The sequence below is a fragment of the Jaculus jaculus genome, chromosome 19, assembly GCF_020740685.1.
Source record: "Jaculus jaculus isolate mJacJac1 chromosome 19, mJacJac1.mat.Y.cur, whole genome shotgun sequence".
NCBI classification, from domain to species: domain Eukaryota; kingdom Metazoa; phylum Chordata; class Mammalia; order Rodentia; family Dipodidae; genus Jaculus; species Jaculus jaculus.
In genome coordinates this window covers 60,322,510-60,342,955 of record NC_059120.1, presented here as the reverse complement: position 1 = coordinate 60,342,955, position 20,446 = coordinate 60,322,510, and the positions used below count along the sequence as shown (strand labels likewise).

The following is a 20,446-nucleotide window of genomic DNA, read 5'->3' as shown; positions in this document are numbered from 1 at the left end:
TTTCTTTTTTCTTCTCTCTCTCTTTCTTTCTTTCTTTCCTTCTTTCTTTCTTTCTTTCTTTCTTTCTTTCTTTCTTTCTTTATTTTGAGGTGGGGTTTCACTCTAGCCCAGGCTTACCTGGAATTCATTATGTAGTCTCAGGATGGCCTTGAACTCACAGTGACCCTCCTACCTCTGCCTCCCAAGTGCTGGGATTAAAGGTGCGCACCACCATGTCCAGTTTCTACTGCTTCTTAAATAAAAAAATAAAAATAAACAGCTGGACATGATGGTACATGCCTGTAATCCCAGTACTTGGGAAGCAGAGGCAGGAGTTCAAGGCCAGTATTGGCTATTTAAGGCGTCCGAGGCCAGCCTGGACTGTCTTAAAAAAAAAAAAAAGCAGGGGGTAGTGGCACACATTCTTAATCCCACCACTCAGGAGGCAAAGGTAGGATGATAGCCGTGAGTTTGACCCTGCATAGTGAATTCCTGGTCAGCCTGGGCTAGAGAGAAACCTTACCTCAAAAAACAAAAACAAAACAAAACAAAATTAAAATTATTCCCAGCACTAAGGAGGCAGAGGTAGGAGGATCGTCATGAGTTCAAGGCCAACCTGGGACTACACAGTGAATTCCAGGTCAGCCTGAGCTAGAATGAAACCGTACCTCGAAAAAAACAAAAAACAAACAAGCAAGAAGATTTGCATGACCGGCGTGAGGAGGTGAGGATTCTCAAGGGTCTAGTGATGATGTCCACTGACATTTACGTCTGCCAGATTTACAACACGCCACTCGCGATGCTACATTGTGTCAACACATAAACTGCCACAATGCAGTATCATGGCCACTCCACACAGAGATGCGGACAGACACACGGAGGTGTCCACGTGGGAAGGATCCATTAAGATCATGCTCACACACTGAGGAAGTGACACAGGCAGTGACTTAACCAAGGCAGCCATGCTGACACTTGAAGGTAAAAGGACCACAAAGGACCCTGATATCTTGTTCTGTTCGACCTAACCCATAAGACAGTGTCTTGGGGTCTTCACAGAAAATGGAGGCTACACAGATTACTCCTATAGGCGAAGAGCTCATGGATGACTTGCAGATATGGGTAATGTTCTCAATGGCACTTATATTCATTTTAATTACTTCATATAGGCCTCCTAACTGAAAACATAGAAGCTTTACTCACCAATGTGCTTTGTTTTTTTTTTTTTTTGGAATTCTCTGTGTAGCCTCAGGCTGGCCTTGAACTCATAGCAATCATCTAACCTCTGCCTCCAGAGTGCTGGGATTAAAGGCGTGCGCCACCATGCCCGGCCTCAGTCTTTTAGTTTTTTAGAACAGGTAAGGCAACTTTAAGCTATACTTAGTAGTCGACTTGTTAACACCTAGAGAATGACTGGTAGCCCCAGCCAGGTGTGGTGGCGCATGCCAATAATCACGATGCAGCAAAGGAAGGGGATGGGAGAAAGAGAGGCTGAAGAGAGAAAAAGGGAGAGGGAGACTAATAAGCTAGTACCATGGCTTTTTGTTTTGTTTTGTTTGTTTGTTTTGAGGCAAGATCACACTTTATGCCAGCCTCACCTGAAACTCACTGTAGGCCATGCTGCCCTCGAATGCACATCAATGCTCCTACCTCAGCCTACCCTATGGAGTGCTGGGATTAAAAGATATGCATAGCTACGCCCGGCAAAGCCAACTTTTACAACTGATGGTGCTATTTTTATGTGCTACCCAGGATGGAAAGATGTAACAGGACAGTTTACATGAATTGATTTTCAATTCTATCATTTATCTTCACCTCTCTCTTTTTACTCTCATTACTTAATCTGGACACCATTTGTGATTACATTCATAGAGGCTGGCTTCAGATCGCTCATCATTAAGTGCTAAAGAAAAAAAAAAGAGCTGGAGAAATGGCTCAGCAGTTAGGCACTTGCCTGCAATGCCTAATGACCCAAGTTCAATTCCCCAGTACCTACATAAAACCAGATGCACAAAGTGGTGCATGCATCTGGAGTTCGTTTGCAGTGGCTACAGGCCCTGGCGAGCTCTCTCTCTCTCTCTGCTTGTACATAAGTAAATAAAATATTTTAAAAATAGCTTTGGGGCTGGAGAAATGGCTTAGTAGCTAAGGCGCTTGCCTACAAAGCCATAGGACCCAGGTTTGATTCCCCAGGACCCACGTAAGCCAGATGCACAAGGGGGCGCACATGTCTGGAGTTCGTGTGCAGCAGCTGGATGCCCTGGTGAGCCCATTCTCTCTGTCTCTTTCTCAAATAAAATTTTAAAAAAATTAAAAAGCTTTGGCCAGGATCTGTTCAACTGCTCAAGAGGGAACAAACCGGAAAGGGGAGATGTTTGAAGGAGGAAAAGCTCTGCGAGCTTCCAGAATGAAATTAAACGAGTGACAGCGACAGGCCAACGAGTGAATGAATGGTCGCCCCGGGTCTTCACCGGAGGAAATGCCAACAAGTACGTGCTCGGGAGAAGCTCCCTCCCCGCGAGGTGGGCCAAGGCTGTCGGCGGAGGGCCGGCGCTCCTTCCCCTGGGTGTGAGCGAGCCGGTGCCGGCGCGACCCCGAGCGGGACGGCGCCGGGACGGGCGGCAGCCGGCGGCGGGGACGAGGTGCCAGGCGCGGCGGGGACGAGATGCCAGGCGCGGCGGGGACGAGGTGCCAGGAGCGGGGGGGGGGGGGCGGGGGGGGGGCGCCGCCTCTTCTCCGCCCCGGCCGGGCTGGAAGTGACGACAGCGGCCGAGGAGGTCACTTCCTGCTGGGGTGGATGAGGAGGAGCCCGCGGCGCTGCGGAGGAGAGCGGGCCGAGGACGGACCGCGCCGGGGAGGAAGAGGTGAGCCGACCCCGGGCCCCGCGAGCCGGCTGGGCCGTGGCCCGCGCGTCGCTCGAGCCGGCCCGGGCGCGCAGGGGAGCGGCGGGCTGCGCGGCGACGGGGGCCGGCTGGGCGCGGGGCCGCCGGGCGGGCGGAACCCAGGGCTCGGGGGCTGCGCGGGCGCGACCCGGAACGCGGCGCTGGGCGCGCCCGTCGGGGGAACCCGAGCGCGCTCGCCGACCGCCCGCCGCCGCCGCGCCCCGGGGAGGGCCCGCCCGCGAAACCGGGCTGCCGGGCCCGCGAGACGGAGTCGGGGGCGGCCGGCGTCCGCGCCGCCCGCGAGCCCCGGCCTGGGCCCCGCGCGCCGGCTGCCGGCAGGGCCGCCCCGCACGGCTTCCTGCAGCCGGGGGAGCGCGGAGCCGCGGCCCGGGCGTCGCGGAAGTGGGAGCGGAAGCGGCGCTCGGCGGAGGGGGCCCGCGGCCGTTTGCGCCTGCTTTCGGCCGGCTGCTCACCTCCTCCCCGGCGCCGGCACTTCCGATCCACCGAGAACTTGGGGGCCGGGCCGGGGTCCTCGGCGTTCGCCGGGAGGGGAAGCGAGACGCTCGGAGTTCACGTTGCCGAGGTTAGATGTGGCCCGCACCCCGCCCCGGCGCCGCCGGGCCGCCCGCGTCCCCTTCGGACTCCAGCTCTTCGGGTACGAGGGCCTGCCATGCAGCCTGGACGCCCGCCGGGCCGGGCGCAGGTGCCCTTCTGTGTGCCCGGGGACGGGCGCTTAGTGAGGAAGTACCCATCGGGCGCGCTGGCCAGAAGATGCTCCCAAGTGACCACTTGGAGGGAGGCGATGGGGAGGGAGGGTGTTGAAGGAAGGGCCGATGAAAATTTTGTTATGTATGCCAGGGTATTTTTTCAAGGGTGAGGGGACAGTTTCTAACTGATGAAAAGTTTTTCTCCTCCCATCACAACAACAAATCAAAAATTAGATATTCCTCCTCCTTTTTGTTGTTTTTTGGTTGGTTTTTCGAGGGAGGGTCTCCCTCTAGCTCACGCTGATATGGAATTCTCTCTGCATTCACAGGGTGGCCTTGAACTCACAGTGATCCTCCTACCTCTGCCTCCCGAGATGTTCATTCTTTTTTTTTTTTTTTTTTTTTTTTTTTTGGTTTTTCGAGGTAGGGTCTCTCTTTAGCCCAGGCTGACCTGGAATTCACTATGGAGTCTCAGGGTGGCCACGAACTCATGGCAGTCCTCCTACCTCTGCCTCCCAAGTGCTGGGATTAAAGGCATGCGCCACCACGCCCGGCTTTCCGAGATGTTCATTCTTAAGCAGGAATCAGAATTTTTTTTAACTCTTTAAACTGGTACTTCTAGGTGAATTGGGCTTGTATACTTTGGCCATCTGGTCTTGTCTAGTAATAGAAAACTTGTTTTTGCTGCGTTTTTGAACTTGTTTCACTGTGCCCTCTTTTTTTTTTTTTTAACATTTGAAGGACGGATTGGTTAGGTTAGGAGGAAGAAAGCCAGTATTAAGGACAGTGTTTACACTTTGTGGTTTAAAGTCAGGCGAGAGATAATTATGGCTTTTGAAGCTGATGACTTGAGGATCCTCATTTGATGCTTGCGGATTAGCAGTTTGAGGTGACATATTTGAGAGAGTTGTGTAAGGAAGGAAAGGCTAGGAAAGAGAAGTTTGGGGGCAAAGCTGTTCCAGAAATCTTAGGAGGATAATAGCATCCCAAAGTGATTGTGTGACTTGTGTCTTTCAGCAGGAGAGCGAAAATGAAAGCAGGTTGTAGCATCGTGGAAAAGCCAGAAGGAGGTGGAGGTGAGCAGAAGTTAATCATCTCTGATGTACCTGGAATGTCCCTTGCTGGTTCCTGTTTTCTCTTCTTGGGCTTGGTTCACAAATGCTAGGCCGTGATTGACAGCCTCGTGACGGTGGATCTTGATGGTCTGGGTTTGTTTCCTGTGGATATATGTTTAACATCCCTAACATCCCTTGACCACAGTCCTTTACCCCAAGTTTTAGACATCTCTTTTCTGTTAGAAACATAATTCCAGCCTGGGGGAAGGTGGGAATAGGAATTTTAACCTGTATTTCCTAAATTGTTACTTTATCTTTCCTGTTTGTTCCTCTTGGAACTTCCCTGCTCTCATAGAAAGTAGGCGTGAGGCTTAGTGACATTGGAAAAGTCGTGAGTTAGGACACCCAGGTAACTGCTTGCCACAGGACGGGTAATTTCTCTGTCCTCTCAGCCTCTGCTGGCTGAAAGCAGCGGCTCTTTGCAAAGCGCTCTGGAGATGGTGAGCAGTGGAACGAGAGCTGGGGCCCCAGCACGTGCACTCAGGTCCTCACTGCCTTGGTCATGCCCTTTCCACATTTAAGGGTATCAGTTTCCTGACTGGGCCTACAAAACAGAGTCCTCGCCAGGCTCCCGGCAGATCCAGCTGTGGCACTTCATCCTGGAGCTGCTGCAGAAGGAGGAGTTCCGCCATGTCATCGCCTGGCAGCAGGGAGAGTATGGGGAGTTCGTCATCAAGGATCCCGACGAGGTGGCCCGGCTCTGGGGCCGCAGGAAATGCAAGCCACAGATGAACTATGACAAGCTGAGCCGGGCCCTCAGGTGAGGAAAAGGATTCCCAAGTTGGTTTCCCTAACAGATTGGAAGGAGAACAAAATTTGGTGGATGTTAGATTAAAAGACGATAAAAGGCAGCACTTCTCGTTGGATACTGTGTCGTTTCAAAGTAGCAGTTGGAGAGGTATTGAATCTGAGTAGCAGAGGCTCAGAAGGAGATGTGTGTATTTGGTTATATGTAGTCCAGTTGGCTGGCCCTGGCTCCTGACTGCTGATTGTGCCCTGTGGTGGGTTAGAACACATGGTGAAACATGGACTGGGGCTCGTTATGAACCAGAGAATTAGTGTAGACTTCCCTATGGGGAAATTACTGGAAATTGACTTCTTTGGATTCCCCTGGAAGAAGCTGGGGGTGGGGAGGGCTCACCAAGCGGCGCTGACCCAGTTGTTCAGGCCCTGTGTCTGCAGGCTCCATTGTCAGTCCGTAGGTGGCTCCAGCACGTCTGTGGAATGACAACTGTAAGTTCTTGCAAATTCTTTTTCCTTTGTCAAGTTTTAAATTTCATAACCCTTTAGCCCTAAGGGGCCAGCAGGCACTTCATGACCTGTGCTGCTTCACAGGAGTCAGGCCAGAGCTGACACTTTCCAGATTGGGACATGCCATCACTCCACTGCATGCCATACAGGGGTTCTACCGCCTTTGTCTTTGCCTCCAAACTAACCCTAGAAGCCCCCCCAGAAAGCTCCACCTGGGCAAGACAGAAGAGAACTAAGAAGTTAGTGATGTAGAGTAGAGCAGCAGAAAGTGGACTAGACTGAAGCTGTGGAGAAACAATGAAATCAGTGGTTGGAGCAAGGGTAGATGTTTGGGATCTTAAAATGAGAATGCCTTTGTAAAGCCAGGTACTAGCGCTTCCTTGAAACCACAGGAGAAGTAAGTTCTTGCGTCTCCAAGCCCTAACCTGGAGCCAGTCTACAAAAGAAGCAGCACATAAAAACCCCAGAAGCAAGCTGGGGAGGTGGCTCAGCAGTCAAGAGTGCCTGCCACTTAGGCACGAGTGCCTTTCGAGCCACAGATGCCAAATTAGACTCTACAGAACCCATGTAAAGAGCTGGGTGTTGGCACACAAGTCTGTAGCCCCAACCCCAGCTGGATGAGAGGGGAGTCATGGACAGCAGCTCCAGGTGAAGGAAGAGACCCTGTCTCTAGGAGAGAAATGTCATGGGTGGAAGATAAAAGGAGGGCACCAGATGTCCTCTGGCCTCTGCTCATAAGCACGTGCTGTGCATGCTTCTGCACACAGATGCACGATGTGTCACTTCTGCACACAAAACCAAATGTCCTAGAAGTCGTGGTGGACTTCTATACCCCAGAACTCTTGACTGTGGCATGTGGTGTCTGAGACAGGAGAAAGTCCTGGAAGGTTGTGGCAAGCACAGCAAAGAATAACAACAGCAGAGCGATATCCAGAGAGAGAAAACGCCTCGAATGAGGGTGGAAGGGCCAGGACTGGCCTGAAAGTTGTCCTCAGACCTCTGCGTGTGTGCTGTGGCACATGAGCCCATGCTCACGCACGGGCACACATACACTCAAAAATAAAGAATTGCTGGTCCCAGTGATTACTAAGTATATTAAGTGCCGTGACCAGCAAGAACACGCAGTAAGATGCTCTTCTTTCGACAGATACTATTACAACAAGAGGATCCTTCACAAGACCAAAGGGAAGAGATTCACTTACAAATTTAACTTTAGCAAGCTGGTGATGCCTAACTATCCATTCATCAACATCCGGTCAAGTGGTAAGAAGTGAGCTCCTTTGGTTGAGAATGAGTTTTGAATTTAAAAAGAATTTTTAAGACCCTGTTCTGAGATGTGACATGTTTAAGGAGGTTTTAGAAACAGTAATAGGATGTGATTCCTTGGATTACCTTGGTGTCTCCTAGGTATTATTAACCTGTCCTTTTGGGGGTATGAAGAATGGTGATTTTAAATTTAGGAGTCGTTTCTTTTTGTTTATTTATTATTTTGCTTTTTGAGGTAGGGTCTCACTCTAGCCCTAGCTGACCACTCAGGGTGGCCTTGAACTCATGGTGATTCTCTGACCTCTGCCTCTCAAGTGCTGAGATTAAAGAAGACACAATTTTTTGTTTTTATTTGAGAATAACAGAGAGAGAGAATGGGTGCGCAAAGGTTTCCAACCACTGCAAACGAACTCCAGATGTGTGCGCCCCCTTGTGCATCTGGCTTACCTGGGTCCTTAGGCTTCACAGGCAAGCGCTTAACCGCTAAGCCATCTCAGCCCAGGATTCATTTTTTTGTTGTTTTTGTTTTGTTTTTTGAGAAAGAGTCTGTAGCCCAGGCTGACCTGGAATTCACTGTGTAATCTTAGGGCAGCCTTGAACCCATACCTCTGCCTCCCGAGTGCTGGGATTAAAGGTATGCACCATCAGGTCCAGCTAGGACTCAGTTTTAATACCCTGTCCAATAGAGAAGAACCTGTTTATACGAACACTTCTGATTTTGTCTGAAACTATAGAGTATGCCCTTATCAAGTGAGTATTGTCCAAACCATGGTGTCCTGAATCAGAGAAGGGGAGGGTCACATGCGAGGTGGTTTTATCTGTACTAGAGCAAGGCAGTTTTCTCTCCTTGACTGCAGCCACGCTAGCCTGTCTGGTGGGTTGCCTGCACCACGCCCCTCAGTGCCGTTAGCCTGCCGCTCAATGCATGCAGACGCCGTCTCATAAAGTAGCTTTGGGTTACTTGTAGTCGTTGGAGGGGTTTTCAAGATGCAAAACCCCTGCTCAACAAAATAGAATTTTTTTGTTTTGTTTTTTGAGGTAGGGTTGCACTCTAGCTCAGGCTGGCCTGGAATTCACGATCTATGTAGTCTCACTGAGACATCAAACTCATGGTGATTCTCCTACCTCTGTCTCCTGTTAGAATTTTTTTTATTTCATTTTAAGACAGGGTCTCACTGTGTAGCTTAAGCTGGCCTTGAACTTGCTATGTTGCCCAGGCTGGGCTAGAATTTGAAGTCCTCCTGTCTCAGCCTCCCATGTACTAGGATTATTGCTGGGTTGGACCATACAGGTTATACTTAATTATTTTTAATTACTTCATTGTTCTTTCCTGTCAACTCGTATATTAAAGAAAACTGATTGTGATTCTGAAGTAGTAAAACTTCTCAGAGAAAAGTTGGGAGAAATCAGAAAAATAAGAGCAAGGGTGTGGCTAAGAGAATATAATGCTAAGATCTACTATAGATACGTAATTACTACACACTACAGGTTAGGGCAGTTTTAGCTGACTGCTATCATTATAACTCGTCTCTCCTTTTGTAACCACTCCCTTCTGTCCCTGGGGCATACATTTAAAGGGGGGTTGGAATGCATCTCTAATTATGACCTGTTTTCTTTCCTCGCGCCTCAGGGAGCAGCACAGGAAAGCAGACCTGTGCTAGCCCCACAGGCCAGGCGCAGCTCCACTGCTTCTCCCTTGTGCCCCTCCTGTGTACCTAGAGGGAATGGGACTTCAGATGGGCCTGTTGGCAGTTTTGAAGAATGTGTTGTGTTCCTGACCTTCCACCTCTCCTCCCCCAAGTACTGGTCTTGTTCTTTAATCCATTTTTGTTGACTGAAATTCTGCCTCTGTCCACTTGGATAACTTCAAACTGCATGTCCATTTGCCCCTGGGAGCGGTGCTTCCGGAGCAGAGGCTGGGCTGGGGTCTGAAGCCCAGCAGAAGTGCTCTGAACACCTGCTGTGCCAAAAGAAGTTAAGCTACGCTGAGGAATGGCTTAACTGCAGGGCGGGGAGGCATGCGCTTTCGGGAGGCAGAGGTGGGAGGATTGTTGTGAGTTCAAGGCCACCTTGAGACTTCATATTGAATTCCAGGTCAGCCTGGAGTGAAACCCTACCTTGGGGGGAAAAAAATGGTTTGACAGTTAAGGTGATTGCTTACAAAGCCAAAGACCTCACCTAGTACCCACCCAATGCCAGATGCACAAGATGGCACCTGTATCTGGAATTCGTTGCAGTGGCCTGAGGCCCTGGGATACCTATTCTCTCTCCCTCACTTCTCTCTCTCCCTCCCTCCTCCCCCCCCCCTCAAATAAATAAATAAATAAATAAAATGTAAAAGAAAAAAGGAAAAAAGTTAACCAGGCATGGTGGCACATGCCTTTAATCCCAGCACTCAGGAGGCAGAGGTAGGAGTATCGCCATGAGTCAAGACCACCCTGAGATTAGATAGTGAATTTCAGGACAGCGTGGGCTAGAGTGAGACCCTACCTCAAAAAACTTAAAAAAAAAAAAATCAAGAAAGAGTTTAGGGAGGGGCTCAGCTCAGAAGAGCCCTTGCCTAGCCATAAGAAGCCCTGGGTTCAAATCTCAACCTCAAAAAAAAAAAAGGTCACAGGGAAAGTGAAAGCATTCCATTCTTTTGAGAGTGTTCTGTTTGGTTGTTCACATCCTAATTACAGACAATCCAAAGAATTAAGAGTCATCATTTGTTTACAAAGAGTTTCTACCCACATAGAGCACGTGTTGAAGATTATTTATTGAACATTTACTTAGGGAACTTTTGTGTAGCTTGGTCTGGTGAGGTGCCTCTTTTTACCCTTCTATCCTGGTGAAATGCATGTCTTGATATTCATGTTATTGTTGTTTTCTCTTTTTTATTTTTTTATTTTTATTGTTTTGGGTTTTCGTGGTAGGGTCTCACTCTAGCCCAGGCTGACCTGGAATTCACTATGGAGTCTCAGGGTGGCCTTGAACTCAAGGTGATCCTCCTACTTCTGCCTCCCGAGTGCTGGGATTAAAGGCGTGTGCCACCACACCCGGCTCTTTTATTTTTTTATATTTGTTTTTTTACAACTGGTAAAATTAAGAATGTCCAAGACCAACCGAGGCCTGTTCAGTAGTTATCTGCAAGACAGACCCTGAAAGATGGACTACTGAAATGTGGCTCACTCTATGAATTTTTTCCCTCAACAGATGGGTTAAGTCCTGTTGAAAACAGCAAGCTCATGGGGCAGTTCTTTCCTTGAGGAACTTAGTTTATCAGGAAAGATAAGCCAGCTGGGTTTATAGTGGAGAGTGCAGGGAGTACTCTAGAAAGAGTCATGTGCCGGAGATCCTGGAAGCTAAGTGTGCTGCCTGCAGGTGGGAATCTTAGGCTTGTGGGGTAAAATGTGGATGCTCTTCATGCCCTTCCCCTCAGGCCTACTCAGTGTTACAGTTCAGCTGCAGCTGAGTTCTGTGCTCACACCTGTAATCCTAGCCCTTGGAAGATAGAAACAGGAGGATCAGGAGTTCAGGGACACCCTCACTTATACAGTGAAGTAAGGGCCACCTTTGGCCACTTTGAGACCCTGTGTGAACCCCCCCCCCCAAAGAAGTAAAGGAATGAATAAAGCACTTCAGGGTAGAGTACTCCATAGTGGTGAAGCACTTCTGCTAGCCAGGTGTGGTGCATGCCTATAGTCCTAGCACTTAGCCTGAGGCAGGAAGATCAGGAGTTTGAGGCCACCCTGGACTACATAGTGAGCCTGGAGAGGAAGGGAGGAAGGACAGGACAGACCAGTTTAAGGACAGACTTGAGAACTCTCAGCCTATGCCTCCCTGCACCCATCCTGATTTTTAATACTGATTTTGGAAAAGCTTCAAACCTACAGAAAATTTGAATTAAGAACAGAGCCCTCGTGTCCTTTAATTTGATTCACCTAATGCTCACGCGTTTTCTCTCTACCTGTGTACACTGTGGACTTACAGATAGGGCATTTCGCTCCTATGTCCTTTGTCATATGTCTTCCAGGAACAAGGGCATTCATTCTCTCCTCTAACTTAGTCAGGAAGTTTAAAGTTGCTCTAATACTGTTAGTCAATGTGGACCATATTTGAATGGTCTATACCTCTTTTTAAGCTTTTAAAAAAAAAAAAATATATATATATATATATATATATATATTATTTATGAGGAAGAAGACAGAAAGGTAGAGAGAGAGAAGGGCACACCAGGACCTCTTGCCACTGCATGTGCCATTTGCATCTGGTTTTATGTGGGTACTGGGGAATCGAACCCATGTTGTTAGGCTTTACAGGCAGGATCTTTAACCACTGAGCCATCTTTCCAGCCCAGTTTTGGTTTTTGATACTTATGGGGGGCCAGATAAAGAGAACGTGTACCTTTTGCCACTGAAAATGAGATCCAGATGTATTCACCACTTTGTGCATCTGGCTTTACATGGGCACTGGTAAATTGAACCCATCATGAGGCTTTGTGAGCAAGCACCTTAACCACTGAGCCATCTCTCCAGCCTGTTTTTTTTTTTTTTTATTTTATTTCTATTTATTTGAAAAGAGGAGGACATGGGATTTTTTTTTTTATAATCATGGAAAATGTTAATAAAAATTTTAAAAAAAAAAGAAAAGAAGGGGAAAGAGGCAAGGTAGAGAGAGAGAATGGGTACACCAGGACATCCAGCCACTGCAAACGAACTCCAGATACATGTGCTACCTTGTGCATCTGTCTTATGTGGGTCCTGGGGAATCTAACCTGCAATCTTGGCTTTGCAGGCAAGCGCCTTAATAAGCCATCTCTTTGGCGTCCATTTTTTCTTGCTACTGACAGTTGCCATTATATACATAGTATACCCTGACCATAATACCCTCCCATCACCCTCTTCCTTTTTTTTTTGTTTTTCAAATTTTTATTAACAGCTTCCATGATTATAAAAAAAAAAATCTCATGGTAATACCCCCACACACACTTTCCCCTTTGAAACTCCATTCTCCATCATATCCCCTCCCCTTCTCAATCAGTCTCTCTTTCATTTTGATGTAATGATCTTTTCCTCCTCTTACGATGGTCTTGTGTATGTAGTGTCAGGCATTGTGAGGTCGTAGAAATCTAGTCCATTTTGTGTCTGGAGGGAACACTTCGTAAGGAGTCCTACCCTTCCTTTGGCTCTTACATTCTTTCTGCCACCTCTTCTGCATTAGACCCTGAGCCTTGGAAGGTGTGATAGAGATATTGCAGTACTGAGCACTGCGGTCACTTCTTTCCGGCACCATGATATCTTCTGAGTTGTCCCAAGGTCACTGCCATCTGAAGAGAAGATTCTCTACCAAAAATGAGAGTAGCATTAATATATGGGTATGAACATTAGGAGAAGTGCTTACTGGGCAGTTTGATAAACATAGTATATACAATTAGCCAGACAGCAGCAGACATTACACCCCTAGGTTTCATGACTACCCCTGTTTTAAGTTTTCAGTATCAGGGATATATTCCCTCCCATGGAGCGGACCTCCAATCCAATTAGAGGGCAGTTGGTTTCCACCATGATAGACGTGCCACTATTGCACCTATTGGCTCATTTGGCCTGGCTGGCAAAATACAAGGCTGGCAGTGTCCACTGTTGAGTATCTTCACTGGTGGTATCTCTCTCTCCCATTGAGCTGCATGCAACATGGCTTCTTCCAGCTTTCTGTCAGCTGGTCTCCATGGAGGAGGTCATCAGCTCAGCTCCAACAGGATTTCTCAGTGGCCTTGCAGCCCAAGTGTGTCAGCTCTTCAGCAGTAGGGCCTCACCATCGATTCCTGGCCATCACCCTCTTTTTCCCCTCCTCTTCCTCCTGTTTATGAGCCCCTTCTTCTTTCCAACTAGTCCGTCTTCTATTTTGCTGTCATCCTTTTTGCCCTTGTCATGCGGATCTTGTATAGGTAGTGTTGGCCAGCTGTGAGGTCATGAGTGCGTCTGCCACTTAATGTCTGGAAGACAGTATTCCAAACCTTTTTTAAAAATATTTTATTTTATTTTGTTTATTTATCTGACAGAGAAAGAGAGAGAGAGAGAGAATGGGCGCACCAGGGCTTCCAGACAGTGCAAACAAACTCCAGAGACATGCAGTCCCTTGTGCATCTGGCTAATGTACATCCTGGGGAATTGAACCTACGTTCTTTGGTTTTACAGGCAAACACCTTAGCCACTAAGCCATCCCTCCAGCCCTAAAGCCTTTTTTTGTTTGTTTGTTTGTTTGTTTTGTTTTTCAAGGTAGGGTCTAACTCAGGCTGACCTAGAATTCACTATGTACTCTCTGGGTAGCTCCTGGTGACTCTCCTACCTCTGCTTCCTGAGTATTGAGATTTGAGGCATGTCTGGCTCTTTTTGTTGTTATTGTTGGATTGTTTGTTTAGTTTTTGAGGTAGGGTCTTATTCTAGGCCATGCTGACCTGGTATTCACTATGTAGTCTCAGGGTGGCCTGGAACTTAAGGCCATCCACTTACCTCTGTTTGTGGTGAGTTTAAAGGTATGTGCCACCACACCTGGCAGGTTTTTGTTGATGTTGTTGAGACAAGAGTCACATATAGCTCAAGCTGGCTTTGAACTAACTTTGTAGCCAAGACTTGTCTCTGCCTCCCAAATGCTGGAATTACAGGCATGCACCACTACACCCAACTTAACCAAGTATTTCTGACTTGTTTAGGAGACTCCACATTATACTTAGACTTCATTCTGCCCTCCAGAATACATACAGGTGGTCTTTTTGCTTTTGATTAGATGTACTCTTAAAAAGTCGAGTCAAAAAATTCAAAAGGGGCCAGCCATGGTGGTATATGCCTTTAATCCAAGCACTTGGGAGGCAGAAGTAGGAGGATCAATATGAGTTCAAGGCCACCCTGAGACTACATAGTGAATTCCAGATTAACCTGGGCTAGAGAGAGACCCTACCTTGAAAAACAAAATTTTTAAAAAAAAATATTCAAAGGGGGTAAAATGTTAGTCAATGTAGATCTGGCTAGCCTTGAACTGACTTCAATTTTGGTATGTCAGCCTCCCCCCCCCCCCCAATAATCTTGAGCGCTGTGCCTGGCTTTCACTGATATTTATCTTTCTTTCTTCTTCCTTTTTTCCTTTAATCTTTTATTTACTTTTTTAATCTTTATTCTTTTATTTACTTGTTTTAGATTTTTTAATTTGTAAGTCAGAGAATGGGCGTGCCAGGACCTTCCCCCACTGCAAAGGAACTCCAGATGCATGTGTCCCTTGTGCATCTGGTTTATGTGGGTTCTGGGGAATTGAACCTTGGTCCTTTGACTTCGCAGGCCTAGTACTTTAAATTCAACAGTAAAATCTAATTTTTGCTTTTGCAAGGTAGGGTCTCACTCAAGCCCAGGCTGACCTGGAATTCACTATGTAGTTTCAAGGTGACATCAAACTCACGGCAATCCTCCTGTCTCTGCCTCCCAAGTGCTGAGGTTAAAGGTGTACACCATCATGCCCTGCTCAGACTTTACTTTTTTAGACAGGATCTCACTCCGTTGTCCAGGTAGTTCAGAGTGGCCTCAGATTCACGGCAGTATTCCTGCGTGGCCTCCCAGGAGCTGAGATTGCAGACATACACTGCTGTACCCAGCTTGCAGTCAGATTTGGGAGGAGTGGGTTCTAGCCTCCTCTCAGCCCTAGAAAATGGAATGAACTGAGATTATTAGGTAGAGAAATTGAAAAGTACTTGGATCTCTGCAGTGGTAATCATATATTAAAGGTGGTGAAATATATGCCATAAAAATGTAGCAATAAACAGCCTTTTTTAGTCCCAGCACTCAAAGAGGCAGAGGTAGGAGTTCTTTGAGTTTGAGTCCAACCTGGACTACAGAGTGAATTCCAGGTCAACCTGGCCTAGAGTGAGACCCTGCCTCAAGAAATAAGCTGGGCGTAGTGGCATACACCTTTAATCCCAGCACTTGGGTGGCAGAGGTAGAAGGATCACTGTGAATTCAAGGCCACCCTGAGAATACATAGTGAATTCCAGGTCAGCCTGGGCTAGAGGAAGACCGTACTTTGAAATAAAACAATCTTTTTACATGAGTCTGTTTTTATTAAAATATTGTCTGTGTTTGTGTATTTGAGGTACAAAGTCCTTGGGTTTTCAGTGCAGTGTTCCTCAGGGATGCTGATTTCAGGGTTGTAGGCTTGGTTTCCTGTTAGGTTTGTTTCCTTTATGCTTATGGCCAGAGTGTGGATGGTGAGGGAAGGAGAGCTGTTTGCAAAGCTGCAAGCTGAGATATGTGGTCCTTGCACAGTAGAGTTGCAGAGGAGGCTAGTGTCCATCAATCGTGTATGTGCTGATGGTTTCATCCTGAAACCTTGAAAATTTAGTTTTGCTTTGTAGAGTTAGAATGTTGGTCCCAAGTGAGAATGCTGGTAGATGGGGACAGAGCCGACACAGGTAGATGAGGATGGAGCAGAAGAGGGCAGCTAGGCTGATGAACGGAGCTGAGTGGGATGTAGGGGTTCAGCCATTGCAGTGTTTGCTGCTCCTGAGCATCGTGTGCTTGGCTAGTAAACGCGGCGCAGGTGGATGACCAGGTGGCCAACGCAGCCTTCCTCTTTCTCTCCTCCCAGCTGTGGTTCCTCAGAGCGCACCACCAGTGCCCACAGCCTCCTCCCGCTTCCATTTCCCACCGCTGGACTCGCACTCCCCCACCGGGGATGGGCCCCGAGGGCGCTTCGCCGCTGGCTCCCTGGCTGCTGCGGCCCAGGAGTCCAGCTGTGGCACCGACCGAAAGGCGGAGCCTGCGGACCTGGAGGACGGCTCGGCCCCTGAGTGGCACCGCGGCGTGGACGTCCTGTCCTCGCGGAGCGCTATTGACGGAGGCGGGATTGAGCACCTGAAGCGCAAGCCTGACATCATGCTGCCGCTCTTCACTCGGCCAGCCCTGTACCCTGACCCTCACAGCCCCTTCGCTGTTTCTCCCGTCACTGGCCGGGGAGGGGTCCTCAATGTTCCCATGTCGCCAGCTCTCTCGCTGACTCCCCCCGTCTTTTCCTACAGCCCCTCCCCAGGCCTGAGCCCCTTTACCAGCAGCTGCTTCTCCTTCAGCCCAGAAGAAATGAAACGCTACCTCCATTCCCAAGCCTGCTCTGTGTTCAACTACCATCTCAGCCCTCGCACTTTCCCCCGCTACCCAGGGCTCGTGGTCCCACCGCTGCAGTGCCAGATGCATCCCGAGGAGCCTGCTCACTTCCCCATCAAGCTGCAGCCCCCACCCATTGGGCGGAAGAACCGGGAGAGGGCCGAGAGCAGTGAGGAGCCTGCACCCACCAGTGCTCCCGTTCTCCCTCGAATTAAGGTGGAGCCCTCTTCTGAGAAGGATCCCGAGAGCCTCGGGCTGTCTGCCCCTGCCCAAGAAGAAGCGGGGCCCCCCCATGAAAGGGGCACCACTCTGAGCAGGACCATAGGAGAGGGGAGAGACACCATCTTTGCCCGGCCTTCTGCCCCGCCCACCTGGCCCTCTGTGCCCAGTAGCATCCCGAACGAAGAACCTGATGGTGAGGACAGGTCTGACAGAGAGCCCAGTGCCCCCGAGAAGAGAGAAGATGCCCTGATGCCTCCCAAGCTGCGACTGAAGCGGCGCTGGAATGATGACCCGGAAGCCCGGGAGCTGAGTAAGACTGGCGAGTTCCTCTGGAATGGGGTGAGACCCAGAAGTCTAGCGACAGCTGCGGCTGATGCCTAGAACTGCACGTGGCATGGGAGCTGTTTATATTACAATCAAATGCATACATGTATTTATTTAGCAAGATGAGGGGGGGTGCTGGTTTGATCTGGGGCATAGACTTGGGCTTTTCTGTTGGATGGCATGGGTGTCCTCTATTGTAAATTAGGTGGGTTGTAAACATTTTTTTTCCTGGTGAGTAGGACATAGGGAGGTTGGAAAGAGCCTATTTCCTGTGGAAGGCTTATACTTCCTAAAAAGGACAGTCCCTCAGAGTCCAGGTCCTTTGTAGTCCCGTGGCAGTTCAGGTTCCACGGTTCTTTGTTGTGTTTATACACAGAAAGCCATTCGTGTGAGAGAGAGAGAGAGAGAGAGAGAGAGGGAAAGGCCATGGCTAGGAGGTGGAGCAGTGCGAATCACTGCTGAGTATCTTGCCTGAACTATTTACTTGAAGAGAGGAGTGAGTCACCTCAGTCTGCTGGGGTGGAGGGTGTCCAGATGTTTCTTTCCCTGCCTCTCCTCTCTTCTCCTCCTCCTTTCTCTCTCCCTCCTTCTCTACTTCTCTCTATCTCTCTCTCTGTCATTTAGGATTTTTCTTTCATTTTTGGAAAATGCTTTCAGGACGTGTGTGTCCTGCCAGTCCCTGTGGGCTGGGAGGACACAGGAGCTGACCCTCTCCTCTGAGCTGCAGGGTTGAGGTGGACAGCAAACCCTGGTGCAGGTTCCTTGGACTTTTCACCTACTAAGAAGCCATGAGGAGTTGTAAACTCTTGATCAGGGAAGAAAGAAAAGTACAGGAGGAAGTAACCCAATGCCTTTTAAAACAAATGACGAAAATGCTCTTCATTTTTCTTTTTCCATTGTGGGTTTGGAAGACCAAACCAAAGTCAGACTGTGAGCAAGTTCACTGAGAAGCATGACAGTGTTGTTGAAGATGTCTTTCCATTGTGTCTGGTTCTCTTACCATTTTGCTGAAGTGGAGCCTTAAGTATGAACATACTTTAAGATGATGCGGGTCTGTCAGCGTCAGCCTGTGAAGGGTGTAGACACTGTTCAGATAACCCAGGAATATTGAGACACAGTTAAATTCCTGTGTGACTGTCACTCCCTGTGCTGTTACTGAGATGGCAAAGGGCAGTGCTGTGGGAACACAGGACAAATGCTGACCCGGAAATGTAGAAGGTGGCTTGGCGAGCTTGTAACTGTTGACGCTGACGGGAGAGGTGGGAAGAAGGCACAGATGGCAGCCAGGTCCATGCCTCACGATCCAAGGTTGCCAGGTGCCAAAAGGCCTGGGAAGAGAAGGAGTCCGTGTCTGTCCTGTTCTGGCATTGCCGTCTTGTCATCCCCATTTGCCCAGATTGTTCTGAGCTTCATGAGACTGCAGTTCACAGTGACTATCGTTCCTTCATGCAGAATTCCCTGAACTTCAAAGGAGTGAAGCACAACACTAACACTAGGGGCGTAGCGCGGTAACTCACCTCTTGTGTGCGCACGTGTGCCTGCAGAGTGCAGGGAACACCTGGCTGTCGCTCAGCTCCATCCGGCGCCAGGCAGCAGGGAGAGAGTCAACACCTGTTGAGACGGGGTGCCATGGGAGTGCATCTGGAGTCGCACTGACTCCTGACTCCACCACTTTAGCCCAGGATAGCTCTATACGCCTGCTAACATTGGAGGGCTGTCTCTACTGGTTGGGGCTATTTTTTCACACTGGAGTGCATACACAAAAGAGGGACTCAGGAAAGGTTAGAACAGGTCAGCGACATAGTAGGTGACTTGGGATGACTCAAGTTCATCATTCTATTTCTTGACAAGTGTCCTCACTTGGTCCAAATTCCGCGAGTGTCTCCCAGGAATGGGACTTGGAGAGTGGTCTGTTAGGACGCAGGCTTTGGTCAAGCCGCAGAAGTCTCCTTTCAGGCTGCCCTTGGTGCTTGTGTGTCGCTCCATCCCTGCACCTTGACTGACTGAACCACAAAGCAAGCCCACCCAGCAGGTGGAGGAGGGCTGTCTGCCTGGATTGCTTATCTAACCAGCAAGGCCAGCTGGCTGCCCACTGTCCACTAGAGGGGAGGGCCAGCAGGTGTCAGTATGAACTCAGGAATAGAAACATGAGGCCTTTAAAATTAGAGGGAAGAAACCCATGAAGCCTGCCTGTAACCCCAGAACCCAAGTGCCAGGGCCACTTACCAGATGCTGCTTCCATTGAGCATCAAAAATCACTGCGTCTACACTTGAAAACAGTTCTTAAAATGTTGAATTCCATGAAAAATGTTTTGGGGCTTTAAGAATTGGTGTTTGTTTCATTTGATTGCCATTCCACTAGTCCTTGTTGATTGGTTTGCACTGCACACTGGGGTTGAGGTTCCAGGGGAGGGTCCTTATACAGGGCTGACCTCGGGCTTCCCAGGAGGTAGATCAGGGAATGTGGCGGTCACTAATACTTGCTGGGGCAAAGGAGTGAGACTTTCTCTGTCCCCTCAGTCCCCGCCCAGCATTAACCTGTCACCAGCATGGTATGAAACCGCAGCCTTCCCCTTCCTAGAGCTTCTCATCGCTGTTCAACAGCAGGCGGGAAAGGGGACAAGATCCAGGCCGCCACCTCTTCAAACTTCCTTGTGCCAAATGTATAAAACGTTGCAATTGTAAGTCTGTTAAGATTTCTCCCAAGATCTTGCTCCTGCACACAGCTTGCTCTTCCAGCTGTTGGAGAGTAGATCTCTGAAGGGCATTCAGCCTGGCTGAGCTTGCCTTTTTTTCTGAAGAATGAATAGAAGTAAAATACAAAAGACACCAAGTCCTTCCACCCTAGACATCAAGCTGCACTGCATTAAATAAACCCAGTTCACTAATACAGAGAACTGCTGCACCCTAGCAACCCATGGGCCAAGAAACTTCCAGAAGCATTAAAAAAAATGGTTGTAGAGTCAGGTGGCTGTTTGTCCCTTGTTTTTATTTATTCTATAATTATGTTTGTGCTTTCTGTTTTGTAAACAGTAATGGGACTTACTTTTATGTATTTTAAAAGAAAACTTTGATTCAGTCTTTTAAGAACTGTTCCATTTTTTGATTTCTTTTTGAGAAAAAAGTTATGAGTTAATTAGTTTTTCAATATTTAGGCATTCTTTGAATTACAAAATTGTGATGCAGGGATTTGTGAATGAGACATTCACAGTGAAAGATGACTTCATAGTTACCCATGTACATAAAGTGTAAGTACTCTGAGCTCCATCGTGCAGTGCCTTTTAGACGTTCTGCTTTCTATAAAGTCTTCAAATTTTTGCATATATTATATATATGTAATGTTACAGAAATATATGTATAATATACATATTTTTTCCAGGGGTATCTGATAGCTCTGTATTTTGTTACGGAAGTCGAAAGAAAAAAGTATTTTACCTCAGAAATTAAAGTTAAATAAAAAAAAGTACTTTAATGTTTGCCGAGTGTTGGTTTTGTTGTTCATGCGCTCTGCCAAGGTGATCGTGCCAGAGAACCCACCAGTTAGTGCTAGCTAACCTGCTCCCTGTGTCCTGCACAAGGGC

The 20,446-nt window shown here is 48.4% G+C and overlaps 1 protein-coding gene across 5 annotated transcripts; it reads left to right on the top strand.

Annotated features, from left to right (window-relative positions):
• The first annotated feature begins 2,723 nt into the window (after positions 1-2,723).
• On the top strand, positions 2,724-20,295 carry Etv3 (ETS variant transcription factor 3). Of its 5 annotated transcripts, none has more exons than XM_045138331.1 (5): positions 2,724-2,840; positions 4,583-4,641; positions 5,203-5,440; positions 7,079-7,194; positions 15,808-20,295. In XM_045138331.1, exons 2-5 carry the CDS (start codon positions 4,596-4,598, stop codon positions 16,920-16,922), a joined length of 1,515 nt encoding a protein of 504 aa, XP_044994266.1. In that variant the 5' UTR covers positions 2,724-2,840; positions 4,583-4,595; the 3' UTR covers positions 16,923-20,295. The 5 variants fall into 5 exon arrangements, with proteins under 5 accessions (XP_044994266.1, XP_044994269.1, XP_044994267.1 ...); XM_045138334.1 differs by having other exon boundaries at positions 2,781-2,840; positions 4,586-4,641; XM_045138332.1 differs by lacking the exon at positions 2,724-2,840 and adding an exon at positions 3,354-3,441.
• Positions 20,296-20,446: the final 151 nt, after the last annotated feature.

Bases quoted from the DNA above. Each gene is read 5' to 3' on its own strand.
- Etv3 (XM_045138331.1), top strand. From the start codon at position 4,596: ATGAAAGCAGGTTGTAGCATCGTGGAAAAGCCAGAAGGAGGTGGAG. The intron at 5,441-7,078 runs GTGAGGAAAAGG...TTCTTTCGACAG, and splicing joins AAGCTGAGCCGGGCCCTCAG to ATACTATTACAACAAGAGGA. The intron at 7,195-15,807 runs GTAAGAAGTGAG...CTCTCCTCCCAG, and splicing joins CATCAACATCCGGTCAAGTG to CTGTGGTTCCTCAGAGCGCA.